At 38.9% G+C, this 13,598-nt stretch overlaps 1 protein-coding gene across 1 annotated transcript in view; it reads right to left on the reverse strand.

Moving 5' to 3' along the window:
• Positions 1–13,598, reverse strand: part of GRIN2A (glutamate ionotropic receptor NMDA type subunit 2A) — a 174,812-nt gene that overhangs the window by 120,698 nt on the left and 40,516 nt on the right. The window contains exon 2 of the mRNA XM_008054853.2: positions 7,655–7,769. Coding sequence (XP_008053044.1) covers positions 7,655–7,769 — 115 coding nt within the window. The remainder of the gene's footprint in view (positions 1–7,654; positions 7,770–13,598) is intronic.

Below are 13,598 nucleotides of genomic sequence, written 5' to 3' on the forward strand. Positions count from 1 at the left end.
ACGATGAGTTTGACTTTGGACAAGATGACATTGGGTGTCTGTGGGTCATCCGCACAGGGGTGTTATGTAGGCAAGTCTGGAGGTCAAGAGACAGATCTTGGCTGGAGGGAGAGGTCAGAAAGTATCTCTGTGCAGAAGGCATCTGAAACCAAGAGCAAACAGAGAGGCAAGAAAGAAGGGAAAAGCAGACCTCTCAGAGCAATGGGAACACATAATGAGAGGCCTCCCTTTTGTCTCCCTGAACACCACTATCATCTTTAAGTAGACATTCTTTAGGGAAAAAAATGTTTGTTTAACTTTAATATGCATGTATTTTGTCCTTTTTAGATATGATGTCAAAACCTCAAAAATTTTTCTTTACAACTCTCTCTCTCTCAATATATATCTCTTTTAAAGTTAAGATATCAGTTAGTCTAAGATATGTTAATTAACTTGATTTAGATTTTCCACAGGGTTCTATCAAAACGTCATGCTGTACACTATAAATACATACAATTTTTATTTGTTAATTTAAAAAAAAATAACATTAAAAAAAAGCTAAGCCGGGCTCAGTGGCTCAGCCTGTAATCCCGGGCCTTTGGGAGGCTGAGGTGAGTGGATTGCCTGAGCCTGCAGGTTCGAGACCCGCCTGGGCAGTGAGACCTCATCTCTACAATAAAAAAAAAAAAATCAGCCGGGCGTGGTAGCGCATGCCTGTAATTCCGGCTACTTGGAAGGCTGAGGCGGAAGGATCGCCGGAGCCCAGCAGGTTGAGGTTGCGGTGGCCGCAAGCGGCCACTGCACTCCAGTCTGGGCGACAGAGTGAGACTCCAACTCAAAAAAAAAAAAAGCTAGCCTATATGTGTATATAGGTCTATGCATATACACGTATACATTTTCATTTTATTTATTTTTATTTTAGATAGGAAAATATAGTTTATTTTAAAAGTAAATTAGAGAGAGAGATGATTCAGTTCCCCAAGATAGGGGAGGGGGCCCAAGTTAGGAAACATGGTTGTCAAGGCTCAAAGAACCACGTGGACACTCAGAGTTTAACAAAGCAATGGCCTACATTTTCATTTTAAAGCTATGTAACCCAACTAGACACAGTGACTCACATCTGTAAACCCAGCACTTTGGGAGGCAGAGACAGAAAGATCACTTGAGGCCAAGAGTGCAAGACCCTGTCTTCCCCCACCCCCACAAAAATATAATTAATATGTAAATAAATAAAGCTATATAACCCTAAAATAGTGAATGGAATTATCCTTAAAGCATTTTTTCAGGTCACTAATAAGAAAATTAGTTAGCCTGGAGAAATATAAATTTTTTTTTGAGTTAGAGTCTCTCTCCTTTGCCCAGGCTGGGGTGAAATGGCACGCACACTCACAGCCACCCTAGCATCGACCTGCTGGGCTCCGACGATCCTTCTGTCTCAACCTTCCAAGCAGCCAGAACTACAGATGCATGCTAGCACACCCAGTTATTTTTAAAATTTTATTTTATTGTAGAGATGAGGTCTCGCCAAGCTGCCCAGGCTGATCTCAAACCCATAGGCTCAGGTAATCCACTTGCCTCGGCCTCCCAAAGTGCTGGAATTACAGGCTGAGCCACTGAGCCCCGTCAAGAAGTATAATTTATCACTCAAATTCCAACTCCAATGTTCCCATCCTCACAGAGACCTTCACTATATGACCAGGCCCATGGATAACCCTATAGCCAGTAGAAAAAACTCATATACCCGGTTGTACCAGGATTGGCTCAGTTCTCAATTATGAGCAACTTGAGGAGAGGGCTAGTTTCCTGCCCATCCTTATAACAGCCTTGGTGCCTACTAGACTGTGGACCACAGACTTGGCACACAGAGGGCATTGGTTGTACTGGCCGGGACTGCTAATTGGCTAGCATCCAGCATATTGTTTTTGAGCATCTCTGAAAAGTTCTAGACCTAGTAAATTCCGAGGCAGAGCAAAATCTCTAAAAAAGAAAGACGAAAGTCCTGATTTGCAAGAGAAAGCCTGCTCGGTTCAGAGTTCTGCCTCTCAGCACACAGGCGGCACAGAGCACAACATCTGTATAATCCACACCAGGACACACAAAAGCCCAGCAAAAAGCGAGAACCCCTCTAAGGGTTTGTCATGTTTTCCGAGACACCCTCATTACACGCTGCTGCTTCCAGTGACGCCACTGGGTGACCTCAGAGATGAAAAGAAATCGCCTCTGAGTCCCAGAATAACAGCTCCCTCCTCAGCAATCCTTCCCCTCTGCTGACCTCCAGTACCTCCATGTGGTGATGGGGAGCAGCTTTAAGGATAACATGACTGGTATTTACCTGCTCCACTGGCTTCCTCTTTCTTCGAGACAGAAGCACGAGGAGTTATTTCTGAAGCACTGGATCCCCTGAGTGTCAAGAGAATTGAACAACTACAGGAAGCATTTGTGCATTTTAAGCTCAGCTCAGCAGCAATTCCCCAAGCTGCCTTTTATGGCAAATTGCTGTATTTCAACAGGAATTTGAAGAAGGCTCCACAACATATTCAAAGGTATTTCTTGTATCTGCAAATGGAGTGTACCAACGGCAGCTATCACCTGCACTGCAGCAGCCTCCTCATAACACGAGCTCCCTGGCAGACGAGCCAGATCCAAAGGCAGCACAAAAATTTTACATATGTGAGCCAAGCCTGCCCCAGGACTGGTTAAATCCGACCAAGGAGAATGATTTTACAGCTCCAAAAGTGATCCTCAGATTGTGTAACACTAAAAAGTTGAAAACCTAAAAATTCAACAATGTAAGGCAAAAAGGCCCCACTTCTCTACCTCCTATTAATGATTTTAAAAAAACATGACTTGCATGTTGGCTTTGCATTTGTGAGAGAACAGAAAAATAAGGATTTGAAAGATGTGTAAAAGAAAGTAAGGATACAAGAAAATACTACAGGCAAAAAATAGCCTATTCAAAAAGTCTGAGATGCATGAAGGACCACTTGTCTGGTGGGCTACAGGGGGTATCAGCAGGAAGAGAGGCGGTAAACCAAGGGATAGTCAACTAGAAGTTAATACTTGTCTCAACCATCACAGAAGTATGTAGAAACTCAGCCTACTCCATCTCTATACACACGCTAGAATCTAAGTTCTTAGAGTACGGAAGTTATTATTATTATTTTCTTATATACTGATAGATTTCAAGGATCCATAATAATGCCTAATACATAGCAGGCACTGGATATATATTTGTTTGAGGAATAAATAATTAAACAAAACACAAAGTCAGTGCTTTGGTGGATCACCTACAGGAAAAATAGAATAAGTGATCAATAAACAATGGGTATTTTTATTATAACTAGTACTTATGTCTGGGGGTTAAATATGAGTGCTCAGTAAAAATTGATAGTTAATTGTGCTGGGTATCTCTATTTGAAGGATTTTTTTTTAATTATGTACAATGACACACGATAAAATGAATGGATCTTGTGTTATAGTTTGATGCATTTTGACAAATGTGCAAGATGGGAAACATTGCCATCACTCTAGAAAATTCCCTGTGTCCCTTTCCTGCCAATTGCACGCTCCCACAGATGCAATCCACTATTCTGATATCTAATCCCATAGGCAAGTTTTGTCTCTTCCTAAACTTCATATCAATGGAATCATACAGTATTATCTTTGGTGTCTGTCTTTTGTTTCACATAATGTTTTTGAAATTCATCCGTGGTGTTGTGCATATTAGTAGTTCATTCTATTTTACGACTATGCCATAACTTATTTATCCATTTCCTTGTTGATGGACACTTGAGAGTTGTTTCTGATGTTTTGCCATTATGAATAAAGGTGCAATAAACATTCTTATGTCAGTATTACTTTTTGGGTATATGTCTACATTTCTAAGAAATAAATTACTAGGAGAGAAGTTGCTGGGTCATAAAGTTTGTGTACGTTTAAGTTTATAAAAACTACCAGGTTTTCACTGAGGTTATAATTTTTACAATCCCACTAGCAAAGCAGAAGAGTTTTAGCTGTTCCACATTCTCACCAACATTTGGGATGATCAATATTTTTAATTTTTATGGGTATGAAGTAATATTTCATTGTGGCTTTCATTTGCATATCTCTGATGGCCAACGGTGTTAAGCATGTTTTCATGTACTTATTGGTCATTTACATGAAATTTTTGTGAAGTATTTATCTGAGTCAACTTCCCACTTTTAGCTATGTTGTTTCTCTTTTTTATTATTGATTTGCTGTGGTTTTTAAAAACATATTCTGGATATGAGCTCTTTGTAATATATATGTATTTACTCCTAACTCATATCTTATCTTTTTCTTGTTTATTACATGAAGAAAAGTTTTTAAATTTTGATGGAATACAGTTTATTATTATTTTTTTATTTTTTGAGTTGGAGTCTCACTCTGTCACCTAGACTGGAATACAGTGGCCGCTCCCGGCCACCACAGCCTCGACCTGCTGGGCTCCGGCGATCCTTCCGCCTCAGCCTTCCAAGTAGCTGGAACTACAAGCGTGCGCTACCACGCCCGGCTAATTTTTGATTTATTGTGGAGATGAGGTCTCGCCAAGTTGCGCAGGCAGGTCTCAAACCCGCGGGCTCAGGCAATCCATTCACCTTGGCCTCCCAAATTGCTGGGATTACAGGCTGAGCCACTGAGCCCGGCCCAGTTTATTATTTTTACTGTATGCTTAATGCTTTTTGCATTCTATTTAAGAAATCTGGGGCACTCCCAAATCACAAAAATCTCTAGTACATTTTCTTCTAGAAAGTTTATAGTTTTAGCTTTTCCATTTAAGCCTGTAATTTATCTCAAGTAATTTTTTTCTGTGTAGTTTGAACATGGATCAAGGTTTATCTTTTTTTTTAATGTGTATATCTAGTATGTCCAGCGCCATTTATTAAAAAGATTTTCCTTTTCCCCATTGCCATAATCATTGATCAAAAATAATTTGAATGGCCGGGCTTGGTGGCTCAGCCTGTAATTCCTTGCCTTTGGGAGGCTGAGGTGAGTGGATTGCCTGAGCCCACGGGTTCGAGACCCACCTGGGCAGCGAGACCTCATCTCTACAATAAATCAAAAAATCAGCCGGGCGTGGTAACGCATACCTGTAATTCCGGCTACTCGGAAGGCTGAGGCGGAAGGATCGCCAGAGCCCAGTAGGTCGAGGCTACGGTGGGCGGGAGCGGCCACTGCACTCCAGTCTGGGCGACAGAGTGAGACTCCAACTCAATAATAATAATAATAATAATTATTATTATTATTTGAATGTACATTTGTGAATCTATTTTTATTATTTCATAATTAAATAAGATATTAGTTATAGGGTTTTTATAGATACCCTTCATAAGATTGAAGAATTCATCTTCTTTATCACAAATTGATATTGAATTTTGTCGAATGCTTTTTCTACATTTACTGAAATGATCATATAATTTTCTCCTTTATTCTATCAATATAGTACATTACACTAATTTATTTTTGAATATTAAACCAATATTTCATTCCTAAGATAAACCCCACTCATCCATGATGTATTATTTTTTCTTAAATACATTGTTGGATTATGATTAGTAACATACTAAAAACATATTGTGTAGATTAATGTTATTTCTTTTTTAAATGTTTGATTGAATATACTGTGAAAACATCTCTGCCAGGAGTTTTTAGATATAGTTCAATTTTTTAGCAAATATAAGCTGATCAGATTGTCAATTTCTTCTTATGTCATTTTGGGAAAATTGTGTGTCTTCAAGGAACTTGTCCTTTTTATCTACATTGTTAAATTTGTTGGCATACATTTTTCATAATATTCTTTTTTATCATTTTAATGCCTGTAGTATCTATAATATCTGTGGTGATATTCCCTTTTGCATTTTTAATATTGTTTATTTGTGTTTTCTCACTTTTGTATGATCATTGTTGCTAGAAATTGTGAATTTTATTAATCATTTCAAAGAACTAACTCCTGGATTTGTTGATTTTTTCTGTAGCTTGTGTTCCACTTTGTTGATTTTAACTCTGATATTTAATATTTTTCCCTTCTACTTCATTTAGGTTTACTTTGCTCTTCTTTTTCTAGCTTCTTAATTTAGAAGCTTAAATCACTGACTTTACATTTTCTTTTTTTGATTATAAGCATTTACAGCTATAAATTTCTCTCTTAGTACACATTCTATTTTATTCTTCAAATTTTGATATGTTGTGTTTTCATTATCATTCTGTTCAAAATATTTTTCAATGTCTTTCTGATTTCTTCTTTGACCTATAGGTAATTTAGAAAGACATGGTAATTTCCAAACATTTAGAGATTTTATAGACATATTTTTGCTACTAATTTTTATTGTAATATTGTCATAGTCAAGGAAAGCATTCTGCATTATTTCAATCCTTCTAAACACATGGAGTCTTATTTTATGCTCTAGAGTGTAGTCTACTTTGGATAATTTTCCATGAAAGAATGTGCATTATATAGCTGTTGGAGGTAGCATGCAAACTTTTCCTAAAACTTTCTCTTCACTGTTTGCACAATATTGTCTCCTGACTCCAATTATCTATATTCTGTCTCCCACAGCGTATCCTATATCTTCCTCCCTTCTAGACTCACTGAGACCTTCATGGTATGTGTAAAGTGAAGATAAATGGCAAGATGCTGAAGGATTTTAGAGGTGTTACATTGATGTAAAAAAAAGCCAGTTTTTATGTGATATTATAGCTACTAATTTAAGAGTTGCATTATGGGGGAGGAGGAAGGGCAAGTGGGACAGATATTGTCACTGTGCATATGAGAGCATCTGTCAATTCCCTGTGAAGTCTCTCCTCTCCTACTCAGGTCATGGTTTGTAGATGTGAGATGATTTTTTTTATTTGCACATTGATACTGATTTTCTATATTTCTCAATAGTTAATATATATGCACTAGAAAGTGTGATTTACAAAAAATATAACCTCCCCCTTCAACCTATGATTTACAGAAGAGAAGTATTTAAGTTTTGAAACAAAGAATTGAACACCACATGTTCTCACTCACAAGTTGGTCCTGAACATTTATCACTATACTACAAGAGAAGGATCAGCAGTAGCAGTACACTGCCAGGAGGAAGGGGTAATGGGGAACATAGCATCATGAAGGGTTCCTGATCCTAAGCCAGGAGAAGTGAGGACCAGTTGGGGGCCCAAACTTCACCTGCACATAGACCACTTATGTACCTAATCCTGACTTATATCCCATATCTTTATAATTTAAATACATATATACATAAATGACTAAGTAAACGAAAATACAGAGGGCTCTTCCATGCGGTAAAATGGTAACTATGATACACAATCATGAGATTTAGGCAAGCTGGTCTGATCACTGCTGTGTCATCAACATTTGCTACTACAATGCTGTAAACTACACTTCACTGTCTTTGAATATCCCAAGTCTGGACCCTTCCTACTGGGATTTGAGAACAGCACACAATTGCCACTGTTTACCCAGGGAGAACATTCCAACTGTCTCTTGCAGTATTTGGCCTGCCTTGTTCCAAGAAAGGCCTGCTCTCCTGTCTGTGAGATGGAATCTAGGGCAGCTCAACAGGAAATGTTCTAGGGAAAGAAGAGACTGGACCCCCTTTATTGCCCATGCTTTCTGCCCTCCCCTGCACTCGGCTCGCAGAAAGATGCTCACCTTTTCCCATTCTCGGTCCTTGTTCAGCACAATCACTACAAGCCTGGGGTGCACCTGATAGCCTTCCTCAGTGAAGGATAAGTCTTTGCCATCCCATGTCACATTGACCATAAATCTGAAAAAGGAAGAGAGAATGACACATTTTTAGGGAAAAATGAAAGGAATCAAACAAATGAGTAGATGTCACCATCAATGTAACACTGAAAAAGTGTCAACTTACAATGCTACCACTCATCACAAGAAGGCTCTCTCTGTAAAAGTATAATACCTAGGCAGGCACTGCTAATTGACCATGCATTAGGAACTGGTTGTAATTAGCACATGAAATAAAACCTCTCAGTTCTGCCAGATCCATACACCTGTGTTCACATGATCTTCTGAAAGGAGGATCTAAACACATATTCTATTATGCTTTAACAAGCTTCCCTGAAGGAAATTGCTCATAAACCACATGGTATTCGGCTTTGAAGAAGTGATATCCCATCTATTTATTATTCGATCAACTAATATTTATTAAGCATTTGCTACATGCCAAGGCTTAGCTAACTGGTTGGGAATAAATAAATAAACAGACTTAATCACTGCCTGCATGAAATTTATAGACTAAGGGAGAGGATCGGCATTGATTGATTCATCACAAACCTGTGACAACTGCTACAGTGGAGAGGAGGATGTGCTAGAAGGTAAAACAGGGGTAAGGTCAGGCTGAGGAAGTGCAACTTGACCTGAAGAATGAGTCAGCATTAACTAGGTAAGAAAAGACAGAAGCAGGCACAAGGGACAACATGTGCAAAGGCCCTGTGGTGTGCATGTGAGGGAGTGAACACAAGTCAGGGAGGGCAGGCATATGTGAGATGGGGTGAGGCTGTAAATATGGATAGGAGCAGACAATGCAGAGTTTTGGAGACTGTGTTAAATTTTATCTTTGTCTGAAAACAGTGGGAAAATATGAAAGGGTTTTAATCAAGGAGGTGACATAACCAGACTTTTGTTTTATCATATCATGTGAAGGCTGAATAGAGAATGGATTAGAGAGGGAATGAAGTGATTATTTGCACAATTCTTATAATCCAGGTAAAAGATACTGGTGGCTTTGATCTTGCTGTGGCCAAAGAAATGGAGGGGGAAAAAAAACCCCAGTAGCAAATGGGCCCAAGTGGAGAGATATTTAGCCGGCATTTAGTGAAAGATTAGATATGAGGGCGAGAGAGAAAGAGGCCTCAAGGATGGCTCCTAGCATCTACCTTGTATAACAGTCATGCAGTCACCTTTTAGCTTTTGGTCTAGATTCTTTCATTGTAGGTAACCTCTGTCTGCCTTAAAACATTCTTGCCCTCCTAACCCTCAAAGTCACCTTGCCTATAGTCAGGCTGGACTCAGATGGGGAGCCAAGGCAGAGTACATCTCCCATTATCTGAGTGAGAGGGTTTCAAGGGGTCCACATCTCCTTGCAGTCTGAGAAAAATGTGATGTTATTAATGATATCTAAGAACACATGGTGGCAGCATCTTAGCAGACATGCAATGAATACAATATGGTGGATTGAAGCAGAGATTCCCCAGAAAGACAAGTAATATCAAAGCCGTAGTGTTTCCTTGTTTCATATTCCATTAACACCAAGAACAGCTGAAGAAGTAAAAAATTAAAGAGAAGAACCAGGCCACAAGAAATTCCAAAAAGAAAGATTGGCCTCTCTTCTTAACAAATTACCCTGGGCTACATAGTACAAAAAAGTCTGGCAGCATTGTCTCAGGAAGAATCAGATTTCCAAGGACAAGGTTTACAAATGGGGAAAAAACAAATAACAAGTATCGTGTGTCCATTCAATCGACTATTTGGGTCATTAAAAATCATGTTTTTGGAGGCAAGTTAACAGAACAGAAAAAATGTTCACTATTTAATGTTAAAGATGCAGAAAAGAAGATGAAAACAGAGCTTGTCTCTGCATGGAAGGATTGCAGGTATTGTTCATTTTCTTTTGTGGATCTTTGTATTCTCCAAATTCTCTGCAATCAAATACTTTAGCAAACAAAAAAATAAAACACTGTTATTCTAGAAAGAGCAAAGAGTAATCACTGCTCCATTTGATATACTTGGGGTATCTCTGATCACTTCGTAGAAAGATATGTCCTTGATGTAACAACTATTTACTGTCTGTCTGTCATGTGTCAGGCCTTATGATACAGAAATTTAAAAACACAGTGCTTGTCTGTCCTCTTAACCACATTCTTACAATTCAGTGGCATAGGCACATAAACGATGACAACACCTCCAGTGCCCATTGTGCACTGACAGAGAACGAACGTGAGAAGTTGTAAGGACACAGAGGAAGGACCCCTAACTCAGTATGAGGGATTTAGGGAGGGCTTCCTGAGGAATTTTGAAGAGTGAAGAGGTTGAGGAAAGGTGGGAAAAAGCAGAGGGGTCATCTTAAGGAAAGAAGAGTCAGCAGAGGCAGTGACACATGCCTGGGAAGTAGGAGGCTGCTTAGTAAGGCTGATGATTCTATTATGTGCTGTGGGATGAGTCTGGAAAGGCTCCCTGAAGCTCTAACATAAAAGGATCTTGTATAGCTCACTAAAGGGTCTGGATTTTGTTCAGAAGGCCGTGGGGATCCATGGAAAGTTCTAAGTAGAGGCATGAGGCACTCAGATTTGCTGCCAATAGAAGCAGAAATAAAAATGTTTTTTTGCCTTTGAAGGGAACTCCAGCATTTTTGTTAATGGCTTAAAAACCATTCATTATCTAGACAATTGAAACTGTTCTTTTTTCTGTTCCTTCTTCCCTTTGATGTTTCCTGGCTGGAGTTTGATGAGTTGAATGAACATGGTCCAGATAGGCACATCTAGAAGTGTTTCACTTCACATCCCTTATTGAGACCCTTGAGAGGACATTTGCATGGACTGTGGGTTTAGAGGAGAACAGAACTTGGTCAGATTCCTCATTATCAGGAGGTCTTCAAGGTAGATAACTAACTAGGACCTAAATTAGACTTCTTATTTTTCAAGCAGACATTTTGCTTCTGTTTTATGTGGTTATTTTTAGCCCTGTCACGTTGTTGGCATGCTGTAGGGGCTCAGTTAATGTTCAGTGACTAAGACTGTAGACAGATCATCACCAGAAATGTCATCCATCCATCCATTCATCTATCTATATATCTATCTGTTCATCCCTCTGCCAACACATCCATTAATCTATGCATCAATACAATTACCCATCCATCCATCTATCCGTCTATCCATCAATCCATTCATTAATACACCCATCCATTCTTCCACCCATTAGACATGTTTGAGTACCTCCTATGTGTCACACCCTGTGCCAAGAGCTATGCTAGGGAAATGTTACAAAAATAATCAAACTTCCGTTTAAAAATTTTATTATAGGGATTTGAGGTACAAGTCAGGATTAGCCACATAAGTTGGCTGCATGCATGAGAAGTTTGGGCTTCCAACTGGTCCTCACTTCTCCTGGTTTAGGACCAGGTACCCTTTGTGTTGTTACATGTCTCCCTCCCTTTCCTGGCAGTGTCCAACGACTGCTGATCCGTCCCTTGTACTAACCACCCACCATGAGCCTTGACAGAGCTAGGAGAAAAAGAGTTACTAGTTACTCTGTGGCTGCTGCTCCAAACTCATAGGGGGGCCAGCCAATTCACTGAGGTGTTTCTTACGGAATCCAGTGAACTCTCAAGCCAGGTTTCAAGTATCCAACACTTTGGGGTGAATGGAGTTCAGACGGGTTATCTAATGCCCCAAATGTGAGAAAACTGAAAAAGTAGTAAATCACTAAGACTTTAGAAATATCTCGTTTGTTATCTGTCTGGAAAAGGTAAATCAGGGAACACATGTTTTGGTTTTGACCTATACATTTGGCCCTGGGGAGAGCCATTCACAGGTTATGTTACAGGAACTGAATGCCACAGCAACCATTTTAATCAAGAGGGTAGCATCTTTCTTTGCATTTGTCAGTTGAATTTACTTAAATCGCTTTCTTTAATTTCTCATCTCCTTTTCCTCCCCACATTTTATTTTATTCCATTTCGTAGTGAAATTAGATGAGATTCGCAGGGTGATTATTTAGATGCAGTCTTCTTTAGATTATATGAAAACAACCATGTAAAAATCCTCACATTCCTTATTTTTTCTGGGTTCCTTTAATATTCAATATTCTGAGTCAACGATTACATGTACTCAATGTTAATGTTGTCTTTCTTTTTCTATTAAGAGTCTTCAGTCGCTCGGGAGAAAAAAAAACTCCAACAGAAATTTCTGCTGAACAGTAATTTCATTATGAAGTTGGCAGGAAGCGAATACCTATTACCTTCAATTCCCCCATCCAATTTCTAGGAAGGACAGTCCATATTTCCTTGGGCTTTCTGCCCATTTAAACATGCTCCAGAGGAAAATTCTTTACCTAGAGAAATGCCATTATACACCACGTTACTCTGTTCCCATTAACACCTGCTGGGCACTTGTATTAAACAGTAAAATCTTATCACTGTTTTGCTTATCTCTCCAAAATTGATCATAAACCTTTAGTGGTCAGATAAAATGCCAGAAATTCTGGCTGCTTCTGCTATTCAAATTACATATTTTCGTCTGGAGCAATAAATACACGGAGGCATGCTGGCAAAATAGAGACGGGGGAAGGCTCTAATGAAGTGCTAAGTAGTTTTGTTACTGTCAGTGACAAACACAACATCAATCCAGAATATATGTAAATATAGGAGACATCTATACACGCAAGTTTCTTTTGGTGTTTCCAGTCTTCAGTGTATGAAGCTGAAGTCTGGATGAAGTAAACATTTCTCTGCTGATTGCATTATGTGCTCTATGAATATTGATGTATGAGGATATTAGAGATAACACCGAAGAACAGGTGGATTTCTATATTTCCTATATTATTACTGAAAGGAAATTATCAAGTTCTCTTTAGGCCGGCACTATCTAATATGATAACCACCACCAGTCACATGTAGCTACTGAGCACTTGAAATGTGGTTAATCTGAATTTGAGATGTGCCATAAGTATTGAAATACACAATGGATTTTGAAGACTTGGTATTTTTTTAAGTGTAAAGAAGTTCATAAATAATTTTATATTGACTTCTTGTTGGAATGGTTTGGATATGTTGGGTTAAATAAAATAATTATTAAGGTCAATTTCATTTGCTTCTTTTTACTTTTGTAATGTGCCAACAGGAAATTTAAGTTGCACGTAGCTCACAATATATTTCTTATGGTTCTAGACTCTATTTTTTTTAACGAGTAGACAGTATGCATCTCATAGGTGGAAACCTACCTCATCTGCCTTGGTCACTATTGTGTTTCTAGTATTGAATAGGGTGCCTGGCGCAGAGCTGGTGCTGAATCAACATGTGCAGAATGAATGAATGAGTTGCTGTTTTATATTGTCGAGGTTTGTGATGTTGAGGAAAAAGAACAGGCATTGCAGTGAGACAGTATCCGGACCAAAGCCTGGCCCTGCCACTCCCCAGTTTCATCACCTTGGGTAGCAGACTTAAGATTCTCTGCGCCTCCTTTCTTGGGAAATATTGATGAGGTTAAATCATATAAACTAGTCATGACAGCTTCATGTGGTTTAACCTTACATAACTTGGGAGTGCACATAAAATGCCTAGCATGCTGCCTAGTACACAGCTGTTGTCTAATAAATAGTAGGCAACATTTATGCAAATTTTCCACATATTCTTCACTCTTTTTCCACCCTGTCATATTTTCTAACACCTCATTACAAATGCAATTCGGTCTTTTTAAAGCCATGCTTCTCTTTGTCATTTAGTGTACTCATTTCCATGGTCCCTCTGTCCTTGTGTTAACAGCCAACCACACATGGGCGACATAAGCTCCTTTAACTGTTACTTAAAATATCTCATTTCTCCAGATTCCTGTTTTATCTCTCTCACCTTACAGTCGTAAGT

Source organism: Carlito syrichta, unplaced genomic scaffold, assembly GCF_000164805.1.
Source record: "Carlito syrichta isolate Samal-C Ts95f unplaced genomic scaffold, Tarsius_syrichta-2.0.1 Scaffold301551, whole genome shotgun sequence".
In the NCBI taxonomy this organism is placed as follows: Eukaryota; Metazoa; Chordata; class Mammalia; order Primates; family Tarsiidae; genus Carlito; species Carlito syrichta.